Below are 25553 nucleotides of genomic sequence, written 5' to 3' on the forward strand. Positions count from 1 at the left end.
ACACTCTACGACTGTTCACGATTTCCCTCCTTCATTCATGATGATACTACGGCAGCTTCTATTTTAGACCGGACAGATCTCTATAGGGTCCCCTCGATCTTCCACTACCAAAGACAAGCCTAGTCGCAGCTCAGTAGGGCTGACATAGGTCGAGGCACCTGGCACATGACCTTATTTAATTGGCATAGTTTACTTCTGGGCTATATGACTTTTTATACCAACAACAATTTTCCTGCCTCGGCCAGGGAAATTGTCTTCTGCATGCTACTGGACGTTACCTATCGCATTGGCGCAGGGTTCACAATGGTTACAGGCGATCTTTCATGCGCCTGTTGTCTGTTATTTTTACTTTTCATTCACCTGGGTTGAACGACTTGAGGGGGTTTCGGGAGGGCTCGAAGACTGGATATGGTGTTGAGGAGTTTTGTTTGCATTGTTCTATGTCTTGCTACCACTGTCTGATTGAAGGCTTCATTTGCCATGCGGGTTAAATGCAAGATAGCCAAGCGGCAGGTACAACGACGATATACATTTTTGTTCTTTTTCGGTAATCTTTTTGGCGAAGAATATGGGGTATGCATGGAAGGCGGACGAGCAGGATAGGTTGAATCTATCCAACCTTGTTCGATATTCATTTATACTTAGATAGACGCCGCGGGAAAAGAGGTGGCGGCGGTGCATTTTCAACATGGTGTTATACAATGCTCATGACGGGGTAAAAATTAAGAAATCAATCTAAATAACAACCAGTTGAACAACAATTCTGCGTGATTAGAATATCTGGGACTGGAGGAATAAACATGTTATTTTGTGATGCTACGCTACCACAAACGCTATCATAGCCCCCAAATAGCGAAATTTCAAAACCATGCCAGCATAGTTGGTCATTCTATCCATTGCTTTTCCGAATCCGTTCCAAATCATTCGTCATTAGAGTAAAGATATGAATATCATCAAAACAATTTGCCTCGCCTCGGCGGGCTGGTATCCGCTGTTCCCATGAAATTCAAGTCATAAGAGAGTGAGAATGCACCCATCCAAGTAAGAATATGATCAGTATACACTACCCCGAATACTTCGATCCTCCTTCTCAGCGCGATCCAAATCCTCAACAAGTTCAGCGTCACCGTCACAAGAGGCATCAGTAGATGCATCACCAAGACGGTTAGTCCGTGCATATTCATCCGGGCTATCCTTATCGCTCGTGTATGCTAGATGTTCGGGTCCGGCTTTGAGGAGGGGTTTTTGATTGTATGAAGGCTTCCCGCTTCTTTCGCCAACAGTCCTGTTTAGTTGCGCGTTCAAGGAGGCGATACGGTGTAAGCTTATGTTCTCATCCTCTGACGAGTCGTTGTCAGTCTCGGCTGCAGATGTGTGGCCAGAGTAGCTCCCGCCCCCATCGCGGCCAATATGTAGGTATGGCGACTGGATATATTCGCTGGCAGAGATGACCGAGGGAGTATCATTGAGGTCAGAAACGGATTTACCTTCATGGTTTGATGAAATGTCGATCTCTGGGCCATCTTCATCAGGAGCCCCCGGTGTGGCGCTCTCACTATTGGTGCCAATGCAGGCTAATTGAGCCTTCTGCTTCCTGCTGACGATGGTAATGATCTCGTCCGTGCTTGTAATTTTGCCGTAAGGTTCTGGCCCGCCGTTCTCGTGATCCTTTTTGCGCATAATCTCTAAATCCTCACGCTTAGCATAGTGGCGACTATGGTCACAGCCATTGGGACATCCGCCCCATCGGCGTGTAACAACAAAAGTTTTGGTGCGTGGAAGTTTCGAGCTGTCCTTGTCTTTGTCCTCTTTGTCCTTGCGCTCTCGCCGCAAATCGGACCAAGTTCGTAACTTGTTCTCTAGAAGGTACTTATTGTTTTCCTGCTTGCGCATGATGAGGAACTCGCAGTGGTTGATGTTTCGGAGATCTTCAAAGTACTCGACAGTGAAATGATACCATTTCATAAGAAAGACACGGGACATGAGTCCGTGGGTCACTAACACATGCACTGTTAGTAAGACGTTGAGTTGGTTGGTAAAATACGTACCCAGCACACAGACGCTGGGGAAATCATCTTCACCAAATTGTCGCCAGAGACTCTCATTGAATCCGCTCACACGATCGTAAGCATCGGCAGCGCTCTCTCCATTAGGTATACGGTAGAAGAAGTGGCCATAATCGGCCCTCTCTTGCCACATACGCTCCATTTCAGCGCTGCATGGTTGGAAGTTGCCAAAATCCTGTTCACGTAGCCGAGGCTCTTCGTAGACCTTGATGTTAGCTCGGCGGAAGGGCGACGGGGAGCCTTCGTCCGAGGTCAAGCTCTCGAGAATCCCTTCTGTTGTTTCACGTGTGCGGCGGTATGGAGAGGTAAAGAATTGGAGTGTGTCATCGGGACGGAGAAGGCTTCGGAGACGACGTCCGGCATCATGGGCTTGGTTCCAGCCTTCTGGTGTAAGTTTGACTCGGTGATCGGGGACGGTCTGGTGAATTTCGCGGTTCTCTTTAAGATTGTCAGCACGTGTTGAACAATGAGGGACGAGAAAGCGGGATCATTAACGTACTATTGCCTTCGGACTGGCCGTGGCGAACTAGAATGATCAAGCGTGGCTTGGTCATGATGCTTTGGGTATGTGGTATAGAGGGGTAGTCTTTAAGTGATTGATCTTGTCTCTGATAATCCAAAGTATGAAGTTGGTATTTTGGACTGCTGGAGCGGATTCACAATAGTTGTATAAGTTGGATGGAGGTTTTCAAGTTGTGAGACAGGTTGGGTTAAGACGGGATAGAATATGGCGGAGTAGGGGATAGATAGTTTTGCAATTGGTCAGCCAAAGTATGGGCAAGAGTCACCAATTATGAATACTAAAAGAGAAGAGTATGGGAGTTTTAGAAGGAGGAGCAGGAGCTAAGCTTCAAAAAATAATAATAAAAAAATGAAGAAAAGCTAAAGAAAGGTGAAGCGTGGAACGCAACGTCTTTTTTTAGTGAGGCTTGTCTAATCCCGTAGTCGTTGGCTCAAGCTCACGAGACATCCTGACCTGAAGCATCCATCAGAGTGAGGGCAAGTGCAAGCCCATGCCATGCAACCATGTTTCCGAAAAAAAACGCCCCGCCAAAAATGCCAGGATAAATCCCCCACCACCACCTCAGCCCAGCTGGAGGAAGGAAGGATGTGCGCACCTACCTAGGGACTATGTATCATGTATCATGCACCTTTAACCTTCCACCCGAGCGGAAAGGCGGCGCTGGGAAATGGAAGGGGATTCTAAGGGTGCTGTACTTTCGAGGCAGGTACCGGAACCCTCGTTGGGGGCCGGAGCCGCCCCGCCATCTGTCGACCGAAGCAGAAAAACAGCTTCTCAGTCGCCAACGGTCAAACCTCTAAGCACACAATGATTGACCAATGACAATTGAGGGCATGCTCAAGCTGGCTATCACACAGAGACAGAAACAGCCCATAAGAGTTCTTGGACGATGAACTAGTCTTAATCAAATCTTTCCGAATCCCTGCTAATATTACGAATGAAGCAAAAGCACAAGGGGGAGCTCCCCTCCCCATGGCACGATCTGGAGGAGGGGCCCGCAAACGGTTCTTGCTACCTAATCATGATTAAGCTAAAAGTGTACTGGGACTATCTGGCGATACAAGTCCGAAGACTGATACGATTCGGTGTTTGACGTGTTTATGACCTTGAGTTGTTCCGCCCGCGGACGGACATCGCATGGCGGCGGACAATATCCGTTGATATCTAAATCATATGATTTACCGTTCCCGTCCCCTTGGAACTGACTTGGTCCTTGTGTGCTCTCCCTTGTCAAAGATACTGAGAATCTGGCAATCTGGTGTTGGTCAGCCAGTCCTGGAGATCTACAGAGCCAGATTTAGTAATCCCGGCCGCTTTAGCAGACGATTTGAGTCACGACGGCACCCAAAGTTCATGTTCATGCCTCTCCCATGCATGCATTTCGTCTTGCTACTTTTCCTTTTTCTTGTTTTCTTTCGGCCCTCCCGTCGTCATGATCATGATCAATCTCGTGGTGTTTATTTATGTTTCGCCGGCTAATTACCATCTCTCGGATCTAGACGGTCGCTTGATAGTCTTGGCCCATCTGGATTCAATCTCATCACCTGAAGAATGACGGCTACAGCGGAGTATGGTGAGGTGATGTGATCTGCAACGGGAAGCGCCCAGCCGCCGATTGCAACATTGTCTCTGGATAAAGTCAGTCATGGGTAGACGATCTGATACTAACTCTGACCAGTAGCTTTTGTCTAGCATTTTCCTTTTCGGCTCCCGCCTGCAGTACTTATGCATTCTGCAGCGAAAATGATTACCTTTCCTGACTACGATCAGTCACATGTTCATCACGCAAATATCTCTCTGTGGCTTGCTGACGCGGCTTGGAACTTTTTTTGTGCCTGAGATGTCAATTCAACTGCCGCGCGCTTATCAGGCGACCCTCAGACACCCATTCCAGTGTGATCGACTTTTTTTCCCCAGCGGCTACTTAGGCTAATTCTTGGTAACCTTGTACCCAAATCAACGCCACTCTCATCAGATCCTGGCTAACATCCACTATCCTCGATTTGTCCTACCCATCAACAAACCAACACAACCATCTGGCATCTGCCGGCCATTGCTCTCTTCACGTGCCAACCATTTGACCGCTCCCTTTCAGAGGTTCTTGTCTCAATTAATCACTACCTCAACGGACTTCAATTCACCCGCCGATCCTCTGCCTATTCAGGCTATCTACCACGCCCGTCGACGTCTCATTCTCACGCGTGCCTCAGCCCATTCTCATCTCACCTTAGACCAGACATCGGATAACCAACATTTCTTTGACTCATTCTTTTCACCTCTTTTCTCCAAAATGTCTGCTCCTGGTCCCGAATCGGTACCAACGTCGGCCGACCCCCGATCCCATCGACCTACCAAGAAGCGCGCTCTTACGCCCGTCTCAGCGCAAGCCGCCACGGTAGAGGCCCTCTTCTCAAAGCCCGACCAAATCATCCGTATCCCCGAGTCCTCCACCTCCGGCTCCGGCAGTTCCGCCTTGCGTTCCGTCCCTCCGGAAATTGTCACCAATGTTCAAGGGTCTAGTGCAGGTGCCGGTTCAGGCGAGTTTCATGTGTATAAGGCCAGTCGTCGGCGCGAGTATGAGCGCCTGCGCAGTATGGACGAGGATCTTCGTCACGAAAAGGACATCGAAGAGTTTAACAAGGACAAGACTGAGCGCGATCGCAAAGACGAAGAACGCACACGCAAGAATCGCGAGAAGAGGGAGAAGATGAAGGCCCGCAAGGCTAAGAAGGGCAGAGGCCCTGTCACCACTGATAAGAAGCCCAACGCGGCACAGTCCAAAGATGACTCCCCGCAGGCGGAGAACGATACTGAGAAGGACACTGCTGATGCTGATTCTAAGACCAAGACCGAGCATGGTAAGGAAGAAACGGAATCAACGCCATCGATGCAACCTGCAGGACTAGTCATTCACGACGAAGACGACTAAGCGATAAGGAGTACAAAAGCCCAGCAGCCCAAGAAGTCGTGCACAGTTGCAACGAAATGTCATGGGAGAGGAAGGATACTTTATCAGATCAGATTTGAGAACTAGATTGCAGGAGGAAGAATGGCTCGCAAGGGCATCGCAAGTAGATGCAACAGTATATCCATCAACCAGGTAATTTTATATGATACCCATTTCTTTCCTTTTGAGAAGAGTCACCGGAGCTATATCATGCTCGCTCCGGCGCCCACTGTGTTCATATTTTCCTTGTTTGTCTATTTTGCTCTTTCGGCTAGTACAGAGGGGTATGACCAGTCCATCCAAACAGACATTCGTATAAGCAGCCCGAATTACACGCCTGCCTATCTTACTATCACTCACTCACACAGACACGTCAGAATTGTCATCTACAAACATGCTCTTTCTCTTTATTCTTCGCCGCCGCCGCCGCCGCCACCAATCTGCGCAGCCTTCTTGGCACTGCAAATGTCATCAACTCGGAGCAAAAGGCAAGCAGCCTGTTCAGATTGTCAGTATCTTCTGCTGTAGTTGTGAATGACAAAGGCAATATCGTGAAATGCTTACCTCAATGGCGGTCTTGATACTCTGGAGCTTGATAGCCTGAGGCTCCCACACTCCGTACTCCTTCATATCTGCGATGGCACCTGTGTCACCGTTGACACCCCAGGTGCTCTTACCCTCGGCCTGCTTGGCTCGGAGATCCGTCAACACACGGACAGGGCTCTTGCCAGCGTTCTGGACGAGAGTTCGAGGGATAACCTCAAGAGCATCTGCTACGGCCTTGTAGGGCCACTGCTGGACACCTTCAATACTCTTGGCAAGTTGACCCAACCTCACGGATACGGCCATCTCTGTAGCACCACCACCGGGCGATAACCGAGGAGAGAACATAACATTTCGCGCAACACCCATGGCATCCTGGAGGTTTCGCTCGATTTCGTTGAGAACATCCTTGGAGGGACCTCGGAGAAGGACTGTGCAGGCCTTGGGGTCCTGGCACTTGGTAAGGAATGTGAAGTACTCGTCTCCAATCTTCTCAATCTCGAACAAGCCGCATCGAGTACCGACATCGGAGTCCTGGAGATCCTCTACTCTGTTGACGATGGTAGCGCCGGTGGCGCGGGCTATTCTGTTGTTGTCTGTCTTTCGGACTCGGCGGAGAGCTGTGATGTTGGCCTTCATGAAGTAGTGTTGGGCAAGGTCTATGACCGAATTAGTAAGCTATGCTCCTCAAGGGTCATGAATTCATCAGAACGCACCAGACACTCCCTTCTCAGTAATGACAAGATCAGGCTTGACGGCAACAATAGCCTCGCACAGAGCCTTGACCTGCTCCTCCTCGATCTGCAGAATTCGGTTCCAGTCATCCTCCTTGGTAATCTCGATGTTGGTTTGAGACTCGCCCTTCTTGTACTCAAGGGGACAGTCGAGGAGAACGATTCGGGGGTTCTCAATGCGCCGGCGCATCTTGGGATGTGTGATATCCTTGTTGAGCATAAGACCGTCGAGAACTCTGCTGTCCTCAATCTCACCGCCGGGTACCTTCTCCACTCTGGCATATCGCTTGATGTCGACTTCAGTCTTGCCGTTGCCAGCCTCCCATGTCACAGTGCGGACAGCCTTAAGAGCGAGGTCGCACATCTGATCCATCCATCGAGAAACGAACTTAGTGCCAATTGAAGAAGAGATGAGCTGGTACATGGCCTTGTCGTCGTTGACATCGATCGGCAGAGAGATCTCTTCGATGATCTCAAGGGCGTCTTTAAGGGCTCGCTTGAAGGCGGAAATGATGACGACAGGGTGGATGTTACGGTCGAGCTGGGGAAGAGCTTGGGCGAGAATCTCACCAGCTGTTCAGATGGTGTCAGTGATATGTTCAGCCAGCATTGCAGTATAGCCATGCTCTCTTACCCAAGATAATGACGGTTGTGGTTCCATCTCCAACTTCCTCGTCTTGTGTCCGGCTGAGCTCAATCATGCTCTTCGCGGCAGGGTGGGAGACCTCGATTTCTCGAAGGATAGCATGTCCATCATTTGTAAGAACGATACCGCCCATAGGGTCGAGCAGCATCTTTAGCATAGCCTTGGGGCCGAGGCATGATCGAATAATATCGGCAACACTAGAATCGGTGGTTAGGGTCGGGCACGCGACTAGAGGACAGGGACAATGGCATACGTTTTGGCAGCAGCAATATTGGACAGCTGGGCTTTCCGGCCAGTCTGCCTCTCACCGCTGTTGGTGTCTGTAGCATCTCGGTCAGCCTCGATCTCATTTTGGAAGAGATACTGAAAGCTCCCCTCTCAGGCTCAGGGCCCAGGGGTTCGCCTTCTAGTGTGGGGGTTATATATTTTGTAGAGGCATAGACTCACTCATAACCACCACCGGAGCCTGCATGATGGGCGAGGTTTTCTTAGTGTTTCTTCGGCTCAACGGTACAATTCTCTTTCGAGCGATGGCAGAAAATTCGATCAAGCGTGGTTCGAAGGAGTGAAAGGTGCCGGGTTGTCGGTGTCGGAGGGGCAAAAGGCTAAAAGAACAGTTGTTGAGGGGCGGGCGCGCACATACAGAAAAGTTCAGTGGTGGATGTGGATATGGAGGATTTTTGGCGGGGACCTGGAGGCTCCCATCCTGCTTGCGCTCTCTCGGCTTTGATATTAACCCGCCCCGCCTTGCGTTTGCTTAGTAGCTCCCCGTCTACCTATGGTAACTAATTGCAATTTTGACCAGCTCATGACCTGTCAGAGAATCCCCTGGAAAACAAAGGTGACCAATCATATAAGCTAAGAGCCGCTGAGCTTTGGAGCTCCCCTCCATCAAATTGAGCTTGGAGTTGGAGTGGAGAAGTCAATTGTCCATGATACAAAACTTTCCCATTATAATTGTGGCTGTTTCGAGGCATCTACTTAGTAGCTACTCCAAGACAAGACATAACGCAGGCCGAGACATTGAAACACAAAATCAACCTCCTTCTTGTCTGAGTTAACTCTATTCTGATCCATTGCCATTACAGTGCATAATGGCTGCGAAGAGAGCAGTCCAATCCATTCTGCCTAAATCACAACCCCCAGCTTGGACAGCCTCAAAGCGCATCACAGAGTTCATAGCACACGTTACCCCTGTAACATCTCCATCACAGGCCAATTTCTACGTTGAGTCTCTCCTGGAGTCAGACAAACGTATGCGCAACGCAACGCACAATATCACGGCGTGGCGTATTAGAGGTGACGGTACTGGCCATCAACAATTCAATGACGATGGTGAGACGGGAGCCGGATCCCGACTCCTGCAGCTGATGCAGTCCATGGATCTTTGGGATTCTATGGTTGTGGTTACACGCTGGTATGGGGGTGCCCATTTAGGATCTAAAAGATTCAGATTGATCACTTCTGTGGCCAGTGACGCCTTTGCGAGAGCTGGCATGGTTGGGGACAAGAAGGATGATTCACCTAAAGGGAAGAAAAAGAAGTAGTGTGAAATGCAGAGTTGCGCTGGCTGACTATGAAAGAACAGGCAAGGTCTATATTACCTGTGTAAGCCATCTAAGTCTCGGCCAAACCTATTTATATGCTAACATCTTCACACCAGTTGTCAAGACCAAACCTCAGTCTCTATAGGACATTCTGTTTCCCCCCCATTCATTGTCTCAATCTTGTCAAATGCCGCCGTCACTCCAGTCTAATTCCAATCGGTATTCTGGCGGTGACGTTCATCTGCGTCTCACCTCAGCGCCTCGGTAGCAGGCAACCGCTGATGATCCCTGCCTCCGACTTGATATCAAGACCTGCTGGTCGATCATTCTCAATGTTACTGAACCTCGTTGCGCAACCCAGATGCTGCATAAGCTGTCTTGGATCGATGGTCCCCAACACCCGGATTGGGTATCGAGGTTCGCCCAGTATTGTCCTTAGGTACTTGAGGTGCGACTTTGACCCATTTACCTCCTTTCTTGGACTTGGCCTCGACGAGGCAAATGTCGCCTGACATGAGTGCTTGAACATAGTGCCAGTGATCCCGATCGCTGATAGCTTGCTCGCCGAGGCGATCCCACCAGGATTCGTCAATGGAGTAGTTGGGAGCATCCTCAATCCAGAGAAAGTCTGGAGGGAACTTCTTCATGAACCATGGATGGGGCGTTACTGCAAAGGTTGGGATACCCTTCTGGCTATATCTCCATTCGAGTGTCAGTTGGCGTGTCGCCTCTTGGGTATAAGATTCCAGGTTAAGTCGCCCGAAGTCCCCAAGTTGCGCAAACGCATCCGACTCGGACGGCCCTTGGCTTCTGGCTTGAGGAGCGGTCAAGGGCGGGTCCCATTCCTCCTTGATCTTCTTGATCTTAGACGTGGGAATAGCAAACACCATGGTAGCATCGGTCGTGTGATACTTCTCTGGCACAGGGCCTTTGATGTCCAAAAGTGGCTTGACAACCTTGAACCATGTCCATCTTTGTTGCTGTTGAGGACTTCCGCACGTGCTTCAAATTGGCAGTCAGTGTTGTGTTCATATTCACCCCTGAAGGTAACTCACACGTTTGCCTCATATAGAGTGATGCTGCCTTTTCGGACATCTAGCTTGAGAGCATCCAAAGTATCTGCGATCTCAGCCGATACTTGACTGTTTGTACCAAGGCTCACACTCCGCTTCAGCATCTTGTTCCTCACCATGTCATGCTTGAAATGAAGTGAGTCGAGTTCAAGTTTCCAGTACCCGAAGCGGCGGCATGCCCATTCAAGCCACGCCATCAATCCTGCCGAATTTAGAGGAACAATTAGAGACGAGTCGTTTTTGTTAGGAAAGGGCTCAACACGCATGAGGCATTCGGAAGGAAGATCGAGTATCGGGAAGGGAGCATAGCGGTTGTTGTTGGCAGATCCAGTAATTACATGGAGACGCTCACTAGCTACTCGTCTAGGGAAAATTGTAAGTATGAATTACCAACATGGATATATGATGATGAACACTCACACCGGAACCTCCCGGGCCCTGATATGCCGAGACCTCTTCATAAGAAAGTCGGCTCGGCCAGTGGCTCCAGCCGCCGCGTCGTTGATCAGTTCGTGGTTGACCATCTCCACTCCCTTGCGATCGTCGACTCCTTTGGAGTGAAGACGAGAGAGTTCAGGCATCATATGATGAGACACATCCATTCTCTTCATCATTCCACTGATCGTCATGGTATCCATAGGTTGCGGTCCAGGGTGTCCCTGTGAGCCTTGTTGAAGTGCCTCTTGCGTGGCATTCGTATGTGCTAGGTTGTTGGCAAAGCCCATGGCGATGCCCTTTCGGAGCTTCTCGCGAACAGACAGAGTGCTGAGATGTTCCTGGGAAAGATCATGGTTTGTGTATCGAAGAAGAGTGGCTTGGTTCTCATCCTGTCCCCTTTCAGCTTGTTGCGGGTACGTTCTTTGACGGTTGGCGGCAGGACGAAACGGATAGCTAGCAGCGGAAGATCCAGTATTGGTCCTTGATGGCCCCGGGTCCGGTTCCACGATCTTAGGAAATTTGGCCTCATTTGACTTGCGCTGCGTGGCGGACATGTTCGAGAACATCGGCCGGTGGGATGCTGCAGGGTCTGTTTCTCTCATCGTTCCTCCCGGCGACTCAACAAGATATATAGCCCGGCACCTCTTGGTGTTTTCGGGTTCAGGTCGTGGGCTGAGCAAATGCTTGCCCGTGGTAGTTAGCAAGCTCACCATATTTGTAGCAGCGGAGGCAAATAGAGTGTTGGAAAGTTGTTTGGGACAATAGAGTTACTGCACACGCTTGTCTCCACTATAACACTACGGTATGGGGGATGAAGGTATCACGAAGGTGCGCAAATGAACAACAATGGGATGAAAAGAATTGTTGAATAAGAGAGACAATGGATGAAGAAGTGTGGAGCGAAGTTGCCTTTCGAGAGGGAAGGCATCTTGAAGATGCGCTGAATCATTCACTTCCTACCACTGCCCGGGGTGAATGAAGGCATTCATTACAGTTACGAATAACTACCTATAAGAGCGTGGTTATAATAGAGTTCGTGAACTTACATAAATCTGCAGCTACCTCTTTCTTTTGAGAACACCACCACAGTGTTTAACTACCTAATCGGCCAGCTGCGTCCTGTAAAGTTGGCTTGTGATTGTTGACCTCCTCAGCCAACCCATTCAAAGCACTAAACAAATGCTTCAGAATTGCCTCTGTTGTGACGCAAGTAATGATTGCCTACAATCTTCTCAAATGTTTGAACGAGCCGACTACAATATCGTTGCTTTGTTGCCAAAGCGTAAGCAAATATTGCTGTTGTGGTCAAACGGTGCTGCTCACTTTGCCAAGCATGGAGTCGATGAGGAAATGCCCCTATCCGCAAAAGGTGGTTACACAAGATTTGTTTTGACCAAGGATATTGACTTTAAGAAGGACAGGTGCCTCACTAAGGATTCTCACTGTGATTCACGGTCAAAACTTGCTTAGAAAGTGAACAGACCCAATCTAGCTACTGGAGCTGATACAATATACTAAACTATTGAAGAGACCACATTAGTGACTTTTTGCTTCACAATATAGTAGATCACTCCTCTATAACATATCCCAAACTGACATATTAATGGTAATAAGTCATTATGATTAACTAATATCTTGGGTTTAGGCTCCGAAAAAGACGAGCTGGCCCATACATCGGGACAGTAAATCTCTTTCAGACGATTCTTTGCTGGAACACTTAACAAAGGTGATCATCATCACTTCTTGAATAGAGCACTAGCCACCTGACAACAAAGTGTATGTCTCCACATCGATGCAAGTCGCCAAGCAGGCCAATTTGGACTCGTCTTGGCGGAAAGCTCGCCGTGATCGGAGTAAAGCTCTTTTCTCCCCTCTGAACTGGTGATGATTTCATACGTCTGCAGAAGAGTTTAACATATAGAGGGCGTGTACGAACGCTATACACTCTGCAAATTAGCTTCCTTCGAATGATCTTTCTCTGAATGAAGAGCGTCAGTATGCCCTCGACGACAGAATCACAAGTGCTATTCAAATTTTTTCATCAGGCATAAACATGCAGGAACATCGTCTATATCTTATTCCACAAAGCTTCCCTTGCATCACTGCCGTCATCCGGCCTGGTTCTTTCCATTGATGGAAGAACTTTTAGCCAAGATCTTATCTGATGGAAATGATACAAAGCGTCAAGAACCGGGGATTCGGGATATACGGACAACACAGACAGGCTCCGCAAAGGTCAAGCTGACGTAGTCTATTGTCACGTACCTGAATAAAAACTCATGTATACTGTTATTGGTTAATTTGCTTCCTCTGGGGACTTCCTTGGTTACCTTATACAATTGGAGGAACTTACAGACTCAAGGCAATACGTGGATATGACAGGGCACCAATTCAGTGCCCTATCTTTGCATAAAAGAGTAATCAACAGCACCATTCTCAGATTCTATTCAGATGAGGTATTAAAAACTCAGCCATGCTATGACAACATTGCTGAACTAAACGTCCCAATGCCTGTCGATCCCCATCTGATAACTCTCAAGAACAAGCTTAATGTTACCCTTACCCACCAACTATCCACTCAGCGTCGGCACTCATGCTAGATCCAGCAACCATATGTGGGGGTTTTATCAATCTCATCTAATCTCTTACAATATCCTCTGCCCACGATGGATATAAAAAGGGCACTAGCAAGTCTTCAAGACTTGCTTTCCAAGCTTCTTCCTCTTCGTCTTTTTCGGCTCTAAAAATGAAGTTCACCACTATTGTCAGCTCAGCTTTGCTGGGCTTTGCTTTTGCTGGTAACACTACTACCCGGAAAACCACCTACGACTACATCGTAGCCGGAGCCGGAGCTTCGGGTCTGGTTGTTGCCGAGAGACTTGCCAATGCTGGTCACAAGGTTCTTCTCGTTGAGCGTGGTGGTCCTTCGTTCTACTCAACGGGTAACCGTGATGACTTGATGAAGTGGAACAAGACCGTCACCGCATACGATGTTCCAGGCATGGCCTACTACACCGATATCTCACCGACCATTCAGTGGTGCACAGACATTGCTGCCTCAGCGGGTTGCTTGCTCGGTGGATCTACCATGTTGAACGCTCTCATGTTTGTCAAGCCCCGAGCTGCTGACTTTGAGGGCTGGCCTAGGGGATGGCAATGGGAGGATGGAGTGTCTGATGCTGCCAAGAGCGTTTTTGAACGTATGCCTGGGAGCATTCTTCCCTCAGCCGATGGAAAGCGTCATGATGATGGTGCCTTTGAGGTTATGTCAAAGTTCCTTGAGAGCAATGGCTGGGATGAAGTCAATGCTCTAGAGAATGTCGAGGCAAAGGATAAGATCTTTACGCATCCTCCTTGGCTAGTAAGTTCAATCTCTATACTTGGTAGAAAGCTCTAACATCACCTAGATCAGCAATGGACTTCGAGGTGGTCCAGTTCGTGATATTCTACCCGCTGCACAAGCCCTTGACAACTTCAACCTTCAGCTGCACGCCAAGGTCATCCGTGCTGTCCGCAAGGGCCCTATCATTACTGGCATCGAAGTGGAGCATGACGACGGTTCTCGCGAGATCATCAAGCTGAGCAAGGGTGGTTCCGTGGTCCTCTCATCTGGCACCCACTCGACACCTCGAATCCTCTTCAACTCAGGCATTGGACCAAAGAAGCAAATCCGCATTGTCCAGTCCGGCTCTACGAACGTAAAGCTCCCTCCTGCCTCCCAATGGATCGACCTTCCCGTTGGCCAGCGCTTGAAGGACCATCCCATTGTTGTCGTGGATTTCCAGACTAAGAATAAGCTTCAAGCCCTTCCCAAGGAGGCATTCACTGAGCCTGACGATGAGACTGTTGAGCTGTTTTCTGAAGGAAGTGGTCTTCTCTCGCAGTCAGCTCAGCGTCTTAACTTCTGGAAGAGCGTCGAGGGCAGTGATGGCGTGACCCGCTATGTGCAAGGCACAGTCAACGCCCCTGAGAACAACACCGTCTCAGCCAAGGTCTATCTCACCCATGGTCTTACATCCCACGGAACCCTCGAGATTACTCCTGAGGGCAACACCAACATCACACAAAAGCCATTCCTCAACACCGAGGGTGACCGTGATGCTCTCAAGACTTTTGTCTCCGAACTTCTCAGCTACGCGCGTAAGCCTGGTAGCGTTCTGAGTGTGCCTAGCAATGTCACCGCCGACACTATTCTCGAGGTTTCGTACAGTGGCAACCATCACCTCGGGTCGGCTAATATGGGAGCCAAGAATGATGGCAAGAGCGTCGTTGGGCCTGACACCCGAGTTTGGGGAACCAAGAACCTGTTTGTTGTCGATGGTAGCATGCATCCTGAGGTTCCAACTGGAAATACCCAGGCTTCCATTATGGTTGCTGCTGCACACGCTGCCAACAAGATCTTGGCTATCTCCTCCAAGCGATACTAAAAATATTCATGCCCTTGTGATCAAGGAGAATTGGAGAGTGTCGAATGTATTAGATGTATAGTATAGTTCTGTGCCCACCATAAAGAAACAGAGAAAAGCTAGATCTAGAGCTCACAGCCGTTGAGAAGCAACCTGATAAAGTCCACGGTCTTAGAGTGAAAAAGAAGCCATTGCGCAAAACTACCAAGTGTAAGGCTTTGTAGAACTATCTCTTGCGTCGTTGATCATGATTCGTAAAATGCTAACTTAAATGGCCTATTTTAGAGCCATCCCGCCAAATACTCGGTCCAGTTCTGCACCTTGGTCCTCTGTCGCATTCGTGTTCGTTCCGCTCTGAGTATTTTGATGCTCCGGTACGTTCCCAGCACCTTGTTGCTGCACCGGTGTACTCCTCTCAGGCTCCAACATGTGCATCTCGCTATCGAGCCAACCAGGCGCGACTCTCCTCTTCTCAGCGAGTTCACGTGCCTTGATCTTCTCATCAAATTCTCGGAGTTCACGCTCTGCATCCTCTTGCATCTTGGTCACGTAAGCTTGAAGTGCGCGGCATGAGGCGATGATGTCTTCTGGGTGTGCCGCATGACCAGAGTTAGATACCACGTATTTGGGCTTGGGTTGGCCTGCGGGGTTATCTGATGCTGCCTCGATGCCCAGGGATGAGGGTGGGATGTTTGAGGGCATAGTCTTGTAGTTGTATGAAAGTGTTGTCGCTGTTGGAAGAGACACAAATGGAGACACCGTCAAAGGGACTTGTTCCAGAAGGGGATGGGATCCTGTTGTTGAGTTAGCATTATATCATGAATCGTGCATAAGTGAACCCTACGCTTGTTGTCGTGCATATTGACAATTATACGCAATCTTGCTGTCTTTGAATATCGGCCCAAGTGCTTGTATATGGTCTTTCAGATAGCTGGCTTTCGTAATATTTTGTGATAGTTCCTGTGTATAAGAGCAGGGGAATTGAAACCGTTTGAAGTAGAATGTGTAAGTCAATTCAACGTTGAGGTCAAGCGACGTGCCTACGTCTTGGCGAGTCACTGACGCAGCGATAAGCATCCTTATCGATAAGCCTCGACCTACGATAAAGCTCTCCCACCTTCGCAATGCATACATTTTCTTCAGCTGCCTGGTGCCCTCCACTGCAAACAAACCAACCTCACATCAAATACTCAACCATGTTGCCCACGACAATCCGCACACCACCTAAGGCGGATGAATACACGCCTCTGGCCGAATATCAGTCTACAACCCCCGAAAGCTTCGTCAATGGAAAGCCTGTTCTTCACTACCATCTCGAAGGCGCAAAGGCATGGATCCCCAAGGCGCAATGCGGTAGTCTAGCTCTATTTCCTGCGGACTCGAGCGAGAAGCCTAGTGCTCCTGAAGGCGACAGCATAAATGGCGATGTCGAGGAGCTTGTAGAGCAGGCAGTGGATGTCTTTGTGAACTCAGAGCAAGTCTACTATTTTTACTGGTGTAACTCAAACTAACATCGCAAAGGGCCTTGACTATCTTCAGTCCCAAGGTCGAGGCTGGTGTCTCAATTCCTTATCCCTCGATATCCATCCACGCGATCAAGCAGCTAGGTCCTGAAACAGATGCGCCGCGCACCCAAGCCGTATGGATGCAGCTTGAATTCTCGGACGGCGGTGCCGAAGACGACGATTTCAGCACAATAGATCTCACCATCATCCCACCTAAATCAGATTCTGAGCCCAGCGCCGCTAAGCAACTGTACGACGCCATGGCCAACTGCTCCGACCTTCACCCTGACCCCAATGATGGGGAAGAGGATGAGGATGAATACGACCGTATTGTCTTCGAGGGAAGCGAGCAGCACCAGGTCATTGAGGGTTTCACAGGCGTTCTGCGTGGCGCTAGCAATGGCGGCCTACCGCCTCCTATGCCTGGTAGCGGCGGCTGGATCACAGCGGATAACGTGAACGAATATTTCGACGAGGATGGCAATTGGATCGGACCCGGCGCTGAGGGTCAAGAGGAAGAACTGGGAGAAGGCGCAGGAAGAGTGCGAGATCGCGATGAAGCTGAGGGCACTGATGCAGCTGAAACCCCAGCCGTTGATGATCCCGAGAACAAGCGACCACGAGTGGAGTAATAGATGATACCTCACAAGAGTACATGGCAGGGCGTTATGGTATTAAAGACAAAACTAATCGATGCATTACGAGTTTCAGTTTGATATAGCAACTCACGAAAAGAATTTTTTCACAATGCCACCAGTATAAATACGATCTTCATTAAGATTACGTCCGAAGGGTATATATCCAACGAGCTTCTACCGAAGCTACCTACAGATCAATCCAATACAAGTCCAAAAGCTCCCGGTAAATCCAATTCCCAGAAGTAAGTGCATAAATTAGCCTGCCGATGTTACATGAGATGATAAATAAGTCTTCGACAAAGAAAAGAAACCCCGAAAATGAAAAATAAAATACTTCCATTTACATGCGTAGACACCGTCCCTTCGCATCCACAGGCGAACTCTTCAAAAATCCATCCGCGTCATATAATCCAATCGACTCAACGCTCTTGCGCTTACTATCGCGTTTGCTTTCAGCGATGAGCTCACTCACAGTTCCAAGTTTGGTCTTGCTCGATGCTCGGCTCAAGTCGCGAGTATCACGTCCCATGTTCGTGCTCCTTCGTGTCTCTCGTAGCCCACTTGATGTCGATGATGGTTCTTGATTCTCTTTGCCCTCATCAATATCATCTTCGCGGATTTCAACTCCTAAATTTGAACGATTGCTGCGGCTTTGTGGTAGTGGACGAGTCGGCATAGGCGGTACAACTGATCCCGAGGAGTTCTTGTTAGGACTTCCGAGGTTGAGATAGTTTTGGCGACCAGACATGCTAACTCGAGGCGCAACTGGATTTATAGTTCTTCGCGAAAAGCTACTCGTCAAGTTCAACATCGGCAGTGTCGGCGAATCAGGTTCGTTGACAGAAGATGCTAATGAGTTACCGCTGTAAGAACTAACCATGCTGTTCATCCTCCTGAGCTCCATGATCGAGTTTCCGAGGGATCCCATGCTCGGTACAGTTGGCGGTGCAAGGTTCGGCATGTCCTTCTTCGAGCGTGAGATGGAACGCCGAAGGGGTGATCCTGTAGATATTGCGCTTGGGGAGTCCATCGGTGGCTCATCATGATATATGGTATTCGCCGTTGAGGACATTTGTCGCAGATGTTGTGAGAACTCTCGTCTCGGCATTGGCGATACTGGCTTTGGCATGACGATCTGGTCGACTTGGGCGATATGTTTTGGTGGCTCAGGGAGTGCTCTCTTGGGTGCGGTGCCCATTAGTAACGATAGCATATCCTGCTCGTCAAAAGGCGAAGAAGTCATTGTCGAGGGGCTCGGTACTGTCGCCACGCTATGTCTGTTCTCTTGCAGCAACGGTCTCACACGCTCCGGTACTTCAGGCTTGGGGCTCTCACTCATCCGGTCTCCCAGTGTCAGTGTGCTATCTCCCTCGGTAGTCGTCACAGATGGTGTCAGGATGCTGGTGTATGAATTGCTGACAGGGAACGCAAGAGCAATACCATCTTGATCGCGTGAATGATAGGTATCATTGCGCTGGAATCGCTCTGGTGGTGGTTGCAAGTATGAGGAGATAGGAAGGCCTCCAACAGCTTGTGTGCTTACAAACGAAGGTCGAAGTTGTCCTGTTGTGTTGAAGATAGATTGTCCGCCTGGGATCGATATACTCAAATTCCTTCCCCTTTTGTGTGAAGCTCGGTTTCCAAACAATGATCCTCTGCTTTCTGAGCTCATAACTCCAGGTGTCTTTCGCTCGATAAATGGATCTGGCTGGTCCTTTTCTTCGGGGTCATTGGCGCTGTACAGTGTCGAAAGTGAACTTGATGCCTGGCTGTCTTGTGAGGCCCGTCTATCGGGGCTATCCTCTTTAGCAGACTGTGTCTGAGAACTCTGCTTTTGAGGAATTTGCTTCTCGGGGCTTGGGTCTTCCGGGGCGTCCCATTGACGCCCTCTCATCCGACTTGGGCTTGACAACCCTCCTGGCAATACGAGCTCTTGCGTCGCCTCCGCAATTAAGCTGTTTGCAGCACTTCCAATCGAGCTAATAGAAACCTGTCGACTCTGCGCATCTGTAGGTACCGCATGGATAGTAGCTCTCTTGGTAGGGCTCGGCGGGATCCTCGAGATGCGAACTGTTCCAGTTGTGTTGGTTGAGTCCTCAGATGACATGGTCTTGTGGCTATGTGGTGTTTTTGTAGGAGAGTTCTTGCGTGGTGTGCTTCTCACTGATGAGATCTTTTGTGGTGAGCGCTTCGTTGGTGAGCTGCGCGAGTTCTTGCTTGGCGAACGGCTCGTTCCGTCTCGAAGTCGCTGTTCTGTACTTCGAAGGATATCTCGAAGGTCTGTATCCGTTACAGAAGCCCGTACACGAGCTCTTGAGGGAGCTCGCACTGGACTCGTCTGAGCCTCTTCTTCTGGCACAGGTAGTTCAGGTGCAGTTTTGCTTGGCTTGAGGGTCTCGACACTTTGTCGCTTCTGAAATTTGATCCCTTGCTCAAGCTCCTGACTATCTTGTGCCTTTTCTAGGTCATCATCCGTCATAAGTGTTGGAATTGTTGGAGTTCTTCCCAGCCATCCATCTCGACTGAAGAGGCTATCGCGACGACTCCTGCTAACTCTTGGACCATGGAATTTATCCTCCTCAACCCAACTACTCGATCGTCCTCGTTTTGCGTTTCCACCGAAGAAGGTAAAGCTGTTATATGTCGGGAGTGGTGGTAATACCGGTGGTAGTGAGAGTGAGAGTCGACTGACTGATCTCGACATGGCGTATTTGCGCTTGACCAGTCGTTTTGTAAAGATGGATCGTCTATGGTCCTCGACATCTTCCGACACTTGATATACAGTAGTCGCGTCCTCTTTATCTCGAGCCTTGACGCGCCAAGTAAGAAGAAAGCCGATCGCCGCAAAGAGAAGGATTGCACCACCGATGGAAAACGTGAGGATCCATCCTAGACTAAGCCCACCAGCTCCACGAATGGCTCTGCGTGAAATATTCGAAAAGTCCATCATTATTCACACTGCCGTAGCTGAGTCGTGAAAAATCCTTAGCCAGCAGCAGTGATTCATGAGTATCGAGAATTAAAAGTTCAGTACACGAGGCTTGAAAAGGACAGACAACGTGAGATGGCGGAAACCAAATGAAGGAGAAACCCTTCAAAGGAAAAAAGCCCGCTTTCATCTTAATTCTTGACCTGCTGGTCGACGTTTTTGCTGAGGTTATTTCCAGGGTCTCAGTTCAATATCATGAGGAATGTGTTGCTAGGTGTAACCCATTCCAGCCTCAGCAAACCACGACACCAGCTTCACGACACTCTAAGATAGTTGCACCGACTTGGCTTCGGAAAATTCAAGAAACTTTCGATTAATTCGTCATTTCGACGGGTATATAATTATGAAGTGTAAACGGTAAATCATGGAGTTACAGTCTGTTTCGAAACAAGGAAAACATATGGATTATCACACCGTTTTTCAGCTGGGAATATCGGGAATACGTAATCACCAGGGAGATTACTCCTCGAAATTGGCTGTACGAGTTGTGATCATTCATCATTCCTGTATTTGTATCGGGTTGTTTCTCTCTCTAAGTTTACATGTTCCCAACTCGTGGGCTGCCATTGTCCTCCTATGAAGAAAAAAAACCTCCAAGCCAAATGCTCCTCTTCCAATCATGCATAACATACGAACACCTGGAACCAGCCAGACAATAGAAGCAAATGTTTTTGTCCTTTTTTTGTTTTCCTTTAATCTCCTTTGTACATGTTAGAAATATCGATGTCCATGTCCATGTCCATGTCCATGTCCATGCAGGTGGGCTCCACGACGTCTCCTCCTAGGTGGTGCTGCTGAGGGTGTAACAACAGCAGTTGATGTAACAGTAACAACCACAACTTCCTCTTGGAGATCAGTCACATAGACCACTTCCTCATCCCAGAGGATCTTGCTCACGAGGTTACCGTTTGTTACAAACTGTGTGCTGAAGTAGCTCTTTGTGTCTGTCACAGGCTGAAGCTCAGGCGCTGGAGTGGTTGTAGGTGCCGAAGCAGGGGAAGGCTCAGCAACCGTAGACTCCTTGAGTGCAGCCGCGCCCACATCTCCAGCGTCAATTGTCGGGATGAGGACTTCGTCTGTGGGCAGAGATGGCTTGTGTTCAACGGATGATGGAACATCTTTAGCAGTGGTCTTGGAGCTTGGACCAGGAGCCGGAGCCCCATAGGCTGACGACACCTTGAAAACTTGACCAGGAAGAGGCGAGGCAGAGTTCTCTGGTCGGTCACCAGGAGAGTAGGTCAATGTGGGTGCATGAGCACCACCGGTTGGGTCAGGCTTCTCGACATCGGAGCCATCTCCATAAGGAACTCCATCGCCGCCAGGTAGCTCTTTCATAGGACCCTTCACATCCTCGTTGGCCAGAGCTTTGGGAAGCTTCATCTCGCATGAGGTGGCCTTCTGTTCGCTAACAACGTCGAAGAGAGGGCAATCCTCAATTCTTCCTGTTTCGCTGGTACAGGTATTGATGGCATCCTGAAGAAACTCTTCCTCCCAGCCCATAATGAAATCCGCATGTAAACCGTAGCCTAATAGGAAAGGTCAAAAAAATGTACTATTTTGAGACATGAGCTTAAACATACCGGTAGTGTCTCCGTTGGCAAAGACAAATCGGCCGTTGCGATCGGAGAAAGCGGCCGTGTTCCAGATCACCTCATACATGAGACTGGGTAGCCGGACAGGGTACTCCTCGGGGCAAGTACCTGTCATGACGAGATCGGGAAACGCGACGTGGTCCTTGTGGTTCTGGCTGTCAACAGCATCACCGCCCTTCCAGCATGATGGGAACATGATTTCAAGACGAATGCCATCCGCACAGTTCGCATCGAGGTAAGCCTTGTCGGGCATGTAGTGGCGATAGAGTGTACCTTCGGGGGATTTTTGGTAGTTCAGACAGTTGAATCCAAGTGCCCGTTGAGCTAGATCGCTTTGCGTGGTCTGACCGAGAGCTTGCCACATAGACTTCTCCGGGTCTGGCTTGCTTGGATCACCGATGGTGTAGCTTCTTCGGTCATTTGAACCAGAGAGCATTCTGAAGTCAGGAGGGAAAGCAGTCACGTTCTCTCCAAAAAGGAGGTAGTAACTATAGGACATTAGCTTCCAGTTTATGATGTTTTACTATTCAGGATCATGGGTGTTGCTTTCGAAGATCCCTGAGGAAATACTTACGCAAGCATACCTCCCACTTGAGGAACAAGCTCAAACTCTCCAGAATCGCCATCTTGGAAATACAAAGCAGGATGCCAGTAAGAAGACTTGTCTTGTGTTACTCGACATGATGTACAATCGGCATCCAGGAGTTGTTCGGTGGTGACGGTTTCGGCGAAGTCTGTACGATATTAGCGAAGTTCTTTGGAGGCCCCACTGCTTGCTGTATAATGGCACGAATAGCATCACAGAAAGGTTTCATTGTTCAAGACTCACTGGAAGACCCATGAATTGAGTGGGCATGCTTAGAAACTGTGCCAGGATCGACGATGGGATCAATACGAGCAAGTCCCACACGACCAGGGCACTCCATGCGCCAGAAAGCATGGGCGCTGCCTACAAGGCCAGCAGAAAGAGTGATGAGTGATTTGAGCATCTTGATGGTATTTGCCTATTCAGGCTTGAAGTTCAGCCTTCGAGAGGCGATATTTGAAGGAGTGGACGATGCAACGAGGCGATCTGAATGAGAGATGTTAGAATTGGTAATGATGATGAAAGAGTGTGGTTTCATAGTGAGAAGTGCTTGATTTGAAGGAAGGCGCAAGCAATCGTCCAGACTTGACAAAGGAGGGAAATAGCATTGCTGTCGAGCATCAAACGGAAGGAGGGGCTCAGACGGAAGCCAGCTGGCAGCGGATAGCCGCCGCAGGTACGGCTCAATGCGTGAAAATGGAAGAGGCATTTTTGAAAGACCGTTTCCCTAAGGAGCATTGAACAATATTATGTTCTTTGTGTACTTTAAAAAGACAGATGCTTTTTTTTGGGTCGTTGTAGTCGAGTTCCGATCATGGTAAAGTGAGGGTATAAGTGTAAGAGGAAGTGTACTCACCGTCAACGTATTGTGGAGTTTCAGTCAAATCGATGATGAAGTTTCTGTAACCCTCCAAACTCCCTTTCCGAACAATATTGATTCAAAAAGAAACGAAAGAAGGGATCAAAGAGGAAATATTGAAACCAAAAGCTGTAATGGCTGGGGATACCTTTATTGCTCTTGACGGTCGCACACTCTTGCGAATAGTCTGGCCAGCCCCGCTGAGAATCCGAGACCCTGAATTCCAACGCGTGGTTCAGATCCCAACGTCGAGGTCACTGCCACACTTCCGGATTGAGCCACGGGGTCCTTTGATGGTGCTGGATTGAATCAAGGACAAAGAATGCTTTGTCCAATAGTGCCGCTTCCGGTTTATTGACGCCAACTCCCGCACAATCGGTTGACTTGTCTCAGCGTAAAGTGCTTGACAGACGCTTCGGGAAGTTTTCGTCAGAAATTCAATTAAACTGAACCAGAAGAGTCTCGGTAGTGGAGAGCAATGATGTCGACAGTTCAGATGAAAGCCGTTTTCGAAATAAGCGGTTGACAAGCCTCGTTGATAAACTTTAGGGAACCGTTGGAGCCTATATCAGCCTACCGTTTTTGTAACGACTTGACGATCAACGGTTTTCACAAGGTTCGGTAGATCCAGGCAACGTTATTGCAGAGGAATGGTTGTGATACAAGCGTGATTCTCCCAAGCCTGGTAAGTCGCGTTCCTTCCGCAAAGCGCTTCACCTTTTAAGACCTCGAGCTGTCGAGGTGATACTCTTCACAACACAGGAACCAGATAATCGGGGTTTTGAATGATGAACGAATGAGTTTGAACGGGCAGAATCGCAAGGAACGTGGGAATGGTTGAAACCAGAAAGGAGTGTAGATACGAACGTCAAAGAGACGGAAAGAGAGAGTTGAATGAGTGTGAAGCGAGCCAGCCCGAACTTCAAAAGAGTGGATGGATAAACCCCGAGAATAAAAGCAATCGAAAAGGAATGGAATAACCAAAGGGAAATGCACAGTTGGAAAGATGGAGAATGGAGAATGGAGAATGGAGAGGACGATCGTCCGCGAAGTGGGAGCACACGCCGCTAGAACATGGCATTGACAGGCAACGCAAAGAGCATGGGGTGTTGGTTCTAGCCCGGGGGCAATTCAGTTCATCTTGGCACTCAATGGAGCATTTCTCCTCTGAGAGGGGAGGGGATAGTTTGGTTGTGTTGCAGTCAAAATTGCATCGGTTCCAAGGGTCAACCTATAACGCACAGGGGTATTAGAGTGGTCCTGCGTCGTGATACCGAACTAAGAAGAATACTCTGGGGTCATTGGCCGATCTTGAAGGTTGTAAGCGCTGGTAGGGGCAAATAGCATGTCGTAAATACCTCTCCATGGATGAACGGCACGCGATAAATGCAGGTACAAGGCACACAACAGCTGGTGGTCGGAATGAATACATGGAGATCTCCAATGCTGTCCCTGGATAATGCCAGTTAGCAGCAAGCTCAGGGGACGTCTCGGCAGAAGAGTTGCCGAATCAGAGCCTGTACACAGCATCGGGTCACATTGCGAACGGCGCCAGAAGGTCTGGGCTTCCATCATTTCTCCTGTCAATCACAACGGATGAGCAATTCTCCAGATTCGAATCTACAGATCTTCACTGTCCAGCCAAACATTGATTGGATTCCTGCGCCTCACAGAGTCGCGAGGGCTCCACCACGTGCACAATTGTTTAAATGATTGCATAACATCAAATGGCCAAAACTCCTTCGCACGGCATTCTATTACACACTAAAGAGAAGGCTAGGACATGCTCGTCATTCATGGTTAGATCGGTCGCTAAATTACTCTCTCATGATCCGTGCGGCTATGACGATGTTGGCCTGCTTCTGGTAAATTGTCTCAGATTGGGTGTCGTCAAGTTTGCGGATGGCTGGGTTTGTTAGTGTTGTGAGTGAGGCAAGGGTCCAAGCCTTAAAGACAAAGGGAGAGACAAGGGGTTTTCTAAGTGGTAATGAACGAAACCTCCCTGAATGAGAGTTGATTGATGGACATGATCTTCAGGTCCTGGCTGGGTGTTCATCCTCATTTATCTGTTTCGTTGACATGTTTCCATAAGAGTTTCAACGTTGTAATTTCCCAAACATTTATTTGCTTTGCATAAGGATTTATATCCAGGGGTTGGAATATCTGAGGGGCCAACATGCCTGAAACGGGTTTCACTTCCGGTATCAGCCAATCATAGACTGTCTGTTCCTCACTGCCACCCAAGCCCCCTATCATAATCGAGAGTGGCGTTGGTCGTTTAACAGCGGGATGACCTCAGTCTGGACTCTGGAGTTAGCTAAAAGTGGTGACCCGGTAATTATCGTAAATAAAGACCGACATAATTAATATCTTTCAACTTAAGAATCTTGGCTCCCTTGGCTCTGTTTGTTGCTTGAGTTTTTGGGAGATTTCGATCACTGCGCTTTGGTCGTTCAATGTT

The 25553-nt window shown here is 48.9% G+C and overlaps 10 protein-coding genes across 10 annotated transcripts; 4 read left to right on the top strand and 6 right to left on the bottom strand.

The window, feature by feature from the left end:
- Positions 1 to 1053: 1053 nt before the first annotated feature.
- Positions 1054 to 2620, bottom strand: BKA55DRAFT_539684 (histidine phosphatase superfamily; the record flags this gene model as incomplete). The annotated part of the gene is made up of 3 exons (XM_046190168.1): positions 1054 to 1997; positions 2049 to 2504; positions 2566 to 2620. 3 exons carry the CDS (start codon positions 2618 to 2620, stop codon positions 1054 to 1056), a joined length of 1455 nt encoding a protein of 484 aa, XP_046049437.1.
- A 2081-nt stretch (positions 2621 to 4701) lies between these two features.
- On the top strand, positions 4702 to 5736 carry BKA55DRAFT_373785 (uncharacterized protein). The gene has a single exon (XM_046185902.1). The coding sequence runs from the start codon at positions 4880 to 4882 to the stop codon at positions 5516 to 5518; it is 639 nt and encodes a 212-aa protein (XP_046049438.1). The 5' UTR covers positions 4702 to 4879; the 3' UTR covers positions 5519 to 5736.
- A 207-nt stretch (positions 5737 to 5943) lies between these two features.
- On the bottom strand, positions 5944 to 7931 carry BKA55DRAFT_512369 (chaperonin Cpn60/TCP-1 family; the record flags this gene model as incomplete). Its single annotated transcript, XM_046187797.1, has 6 exons — positions 5944 to 6033; positions 6101 to 6738; positions 6796 to 7386; positions 7448 to 7656; positions 7713 to 7779; positions 7907 to 7931. The coding sequence occupies 6 exons, from the start codon at positions 7929 to 7931 to the stop codon at positions 5944 to 5946; spliced, it is 1620 nt and encodes a 539-aa protein (XP_046049439.1).
- Positions 7932 to 8271: 340 nt separating this feature from the next.
- BKA55DRAFT_373866 (ribosomal protein S5 domain 2-type protein) lies at positions 8272 to 9246 on the top strand. The gene is made up of 3 exons (XM_046185903.1): positions 8272 to 8990; positions 9048 to 9067; positions 9123 to 9246. Exons 1-3 carry the CDS (start codon positions 8554 to 8556, stop codon positions 9149 to 9151), a joined length of 486 nt encoding a protein of 161 aa, XP_046049440.1. The 5' UTR covers positions 8272 to 8553; the 3' UTR covers positions 9152 to 9246.
- Positions 9247 to 9341: 95 nt separating this feature from the next.
- On the bottom strand, positions 9342 to 11071 carry BKA55DRAFT_539688 (uncharacterized protein; the record flags this gene model as incomplete). Its single annotated transcript, XM_046190169.1, has 3 exons — positions 9342 to 10008; positions 10062 to 10442; positions 10500 to 11071. The coding sequence occupies 3 exons, from the start codon at positions 11069 to 11071 to the stop codon at positions 9342 to 9344; spliced, it is 1620 nt and encodes a 539-aa protein (XP_046049441.1).
- Positions 11072 to 12945: 1874 nt separating this feature from the next.
- On the top strand, positions 12946 to 14962 carry BKA55DRAFT_568856 (uncharacterized protein). The gene is made up of 2 exons (XM_046192860.1): positions 12946 to 13878; positions 13925 to 14962. Exons 1-2 carry the CDS (start codon positions 13264 to 13266, stop codon positions 14942 to 14944), a joined length of 1635 nt encoding a protein of 544 aa, XP_046049442.1. The 5' UTR covers positions 12946 to 13263; the 3' UTR covers positions 14945 to 14962.
- A 237-nt stretch (positions 14963 to 15199) lies between these two features.
- On the bottom strand, positions 15200 to 15783 carry BKA55DRAFT_539690 (uncharacterized protein; the record flags this gene model as incomplete). The annotated part of the gene is made up of 2 exons (XM_046190170.1): positions 15200 to 15717; positions 15768 to 15783. 2 exons carry the CDS (start codon positions 15781 to 15783, stop codon positions 15200 to 15202), a joined length of 534 nt encoding a protein of 177 aa, XP_046049443.1.
- A 264-nt stretch (positions 15784 to 16047) lies between these two features.
- BKA55DRAFT_594277 (regulator of volume decrease after cellular swelling-domain-containing protein) lies at positions 16048 to 17060 on the top strand (the record flags this gene model as incomplete). The annotated part of the gene is made up of 2 exons (XM_046195648.1): positions 16048 to 16397; positions 16445 to 17060. 2 exons carry the CDS (start codon positions 16048 to 16050, stop codon positions 17058 to 17060), a joined length of 966 nt encoding a protein of 321 aa, XP_046049444.1.
- A 346-nt stretch (positions 17061 to 17406) lies between these two features.
- Positions 17407 to 20016, bottom strand: BKA55DRAFT_539692 (uncharacterized protein; the record flags this gene model as incomplete). Its single annotated transcript, XM_046190171.1, has 1 exon — positions 17407 to 20016. The coding sequence occupies one exon, from the start codon at positions 20014 to 20016 to the stop codon at positions 17407 to 17409; it is 2610 nt and encodes an 869-aa protein (XP_046049445.1).
- Positions 20017 to 20766: 750 nt separating this feature from the next.
- On the bottom strand, positions 20767 to 22636 carry BKA55DRAFT_594279 (uncharacterized protein; the record flags this gene model as incomplete). Its single annotated transcript, XM_046195649.1, has 4 exons — positions 20767 to 21581; positions 21636 to 22135; positions 22222 to 22381; positions 22477 to 22636. 4 exons carry the CDS (start codon positions 22634 to 22636, stop codon positions 20767 to 20769), a joined length of 1635 nt encoding a protein of 544 aa, XP_046049446.1.
- Between the last annotated feature and the right edge of the window lie 2917 nt (positions 22637 to 25553).

This window comes from Fusarium redolens (genome assembly GCF_020744475.1).
Source record: "Fusarium redolens strain MPI-CAGE-AT-0023 chromosome Unknown BKA55scaffold_8, whole genome shotgun sequence".
Lineage (NCBI taxonomy): Eukaryota > Fungi > Ascomycota > Sordariomycetes > Hypocreales > Nectriaceae > Fusarium > Fusarium redolens.

Coding starts and splice junctions, on each gene's coding strand:
- BKA55DRAFT_568856 (XM_046192860.1), top strand. CDS start 13,264: ATGAAGTTCACCACTATTGTCAGCTCAGCTTTGCTGGGCTTTGCTTTT. Junction 13,879..13,924: donor TTACGCATCCTCCTTGGCTA/GTAAGTTCAATC, acceptor AACATCACCTAG/ATCAGCAATGGACTTCGAGG.
- BKA55DRAFT_373866 (XM_046185903.1), top strand. CDS start 8,554: ATGGCTGCGAAGAGAGCAGTCCAATCCATTCTGCCTAAATCACAACCC. Junction 8,991..9,047: donor AAGGATGATTCACCTAAAGG/GAAGAAAAAGAA, acceptor ATGAAAGAACAG/GCAAGGTCTATATTACCTGT. Junction 9,068..9,122: donor GCAAGGTCTATATTACCTGT/GTAAGCCATCTA, acceptor TCTTCACACCAG/TTGTCAAGACCAAACCTCAG.
- BKA55DRAFT_373785 (XM_046185902.1), top strand. CDS start 4,880: ATGTCTGCTCCTGGTCCCGAATCGGTACCAACGTCGGCCGACCCCCGA.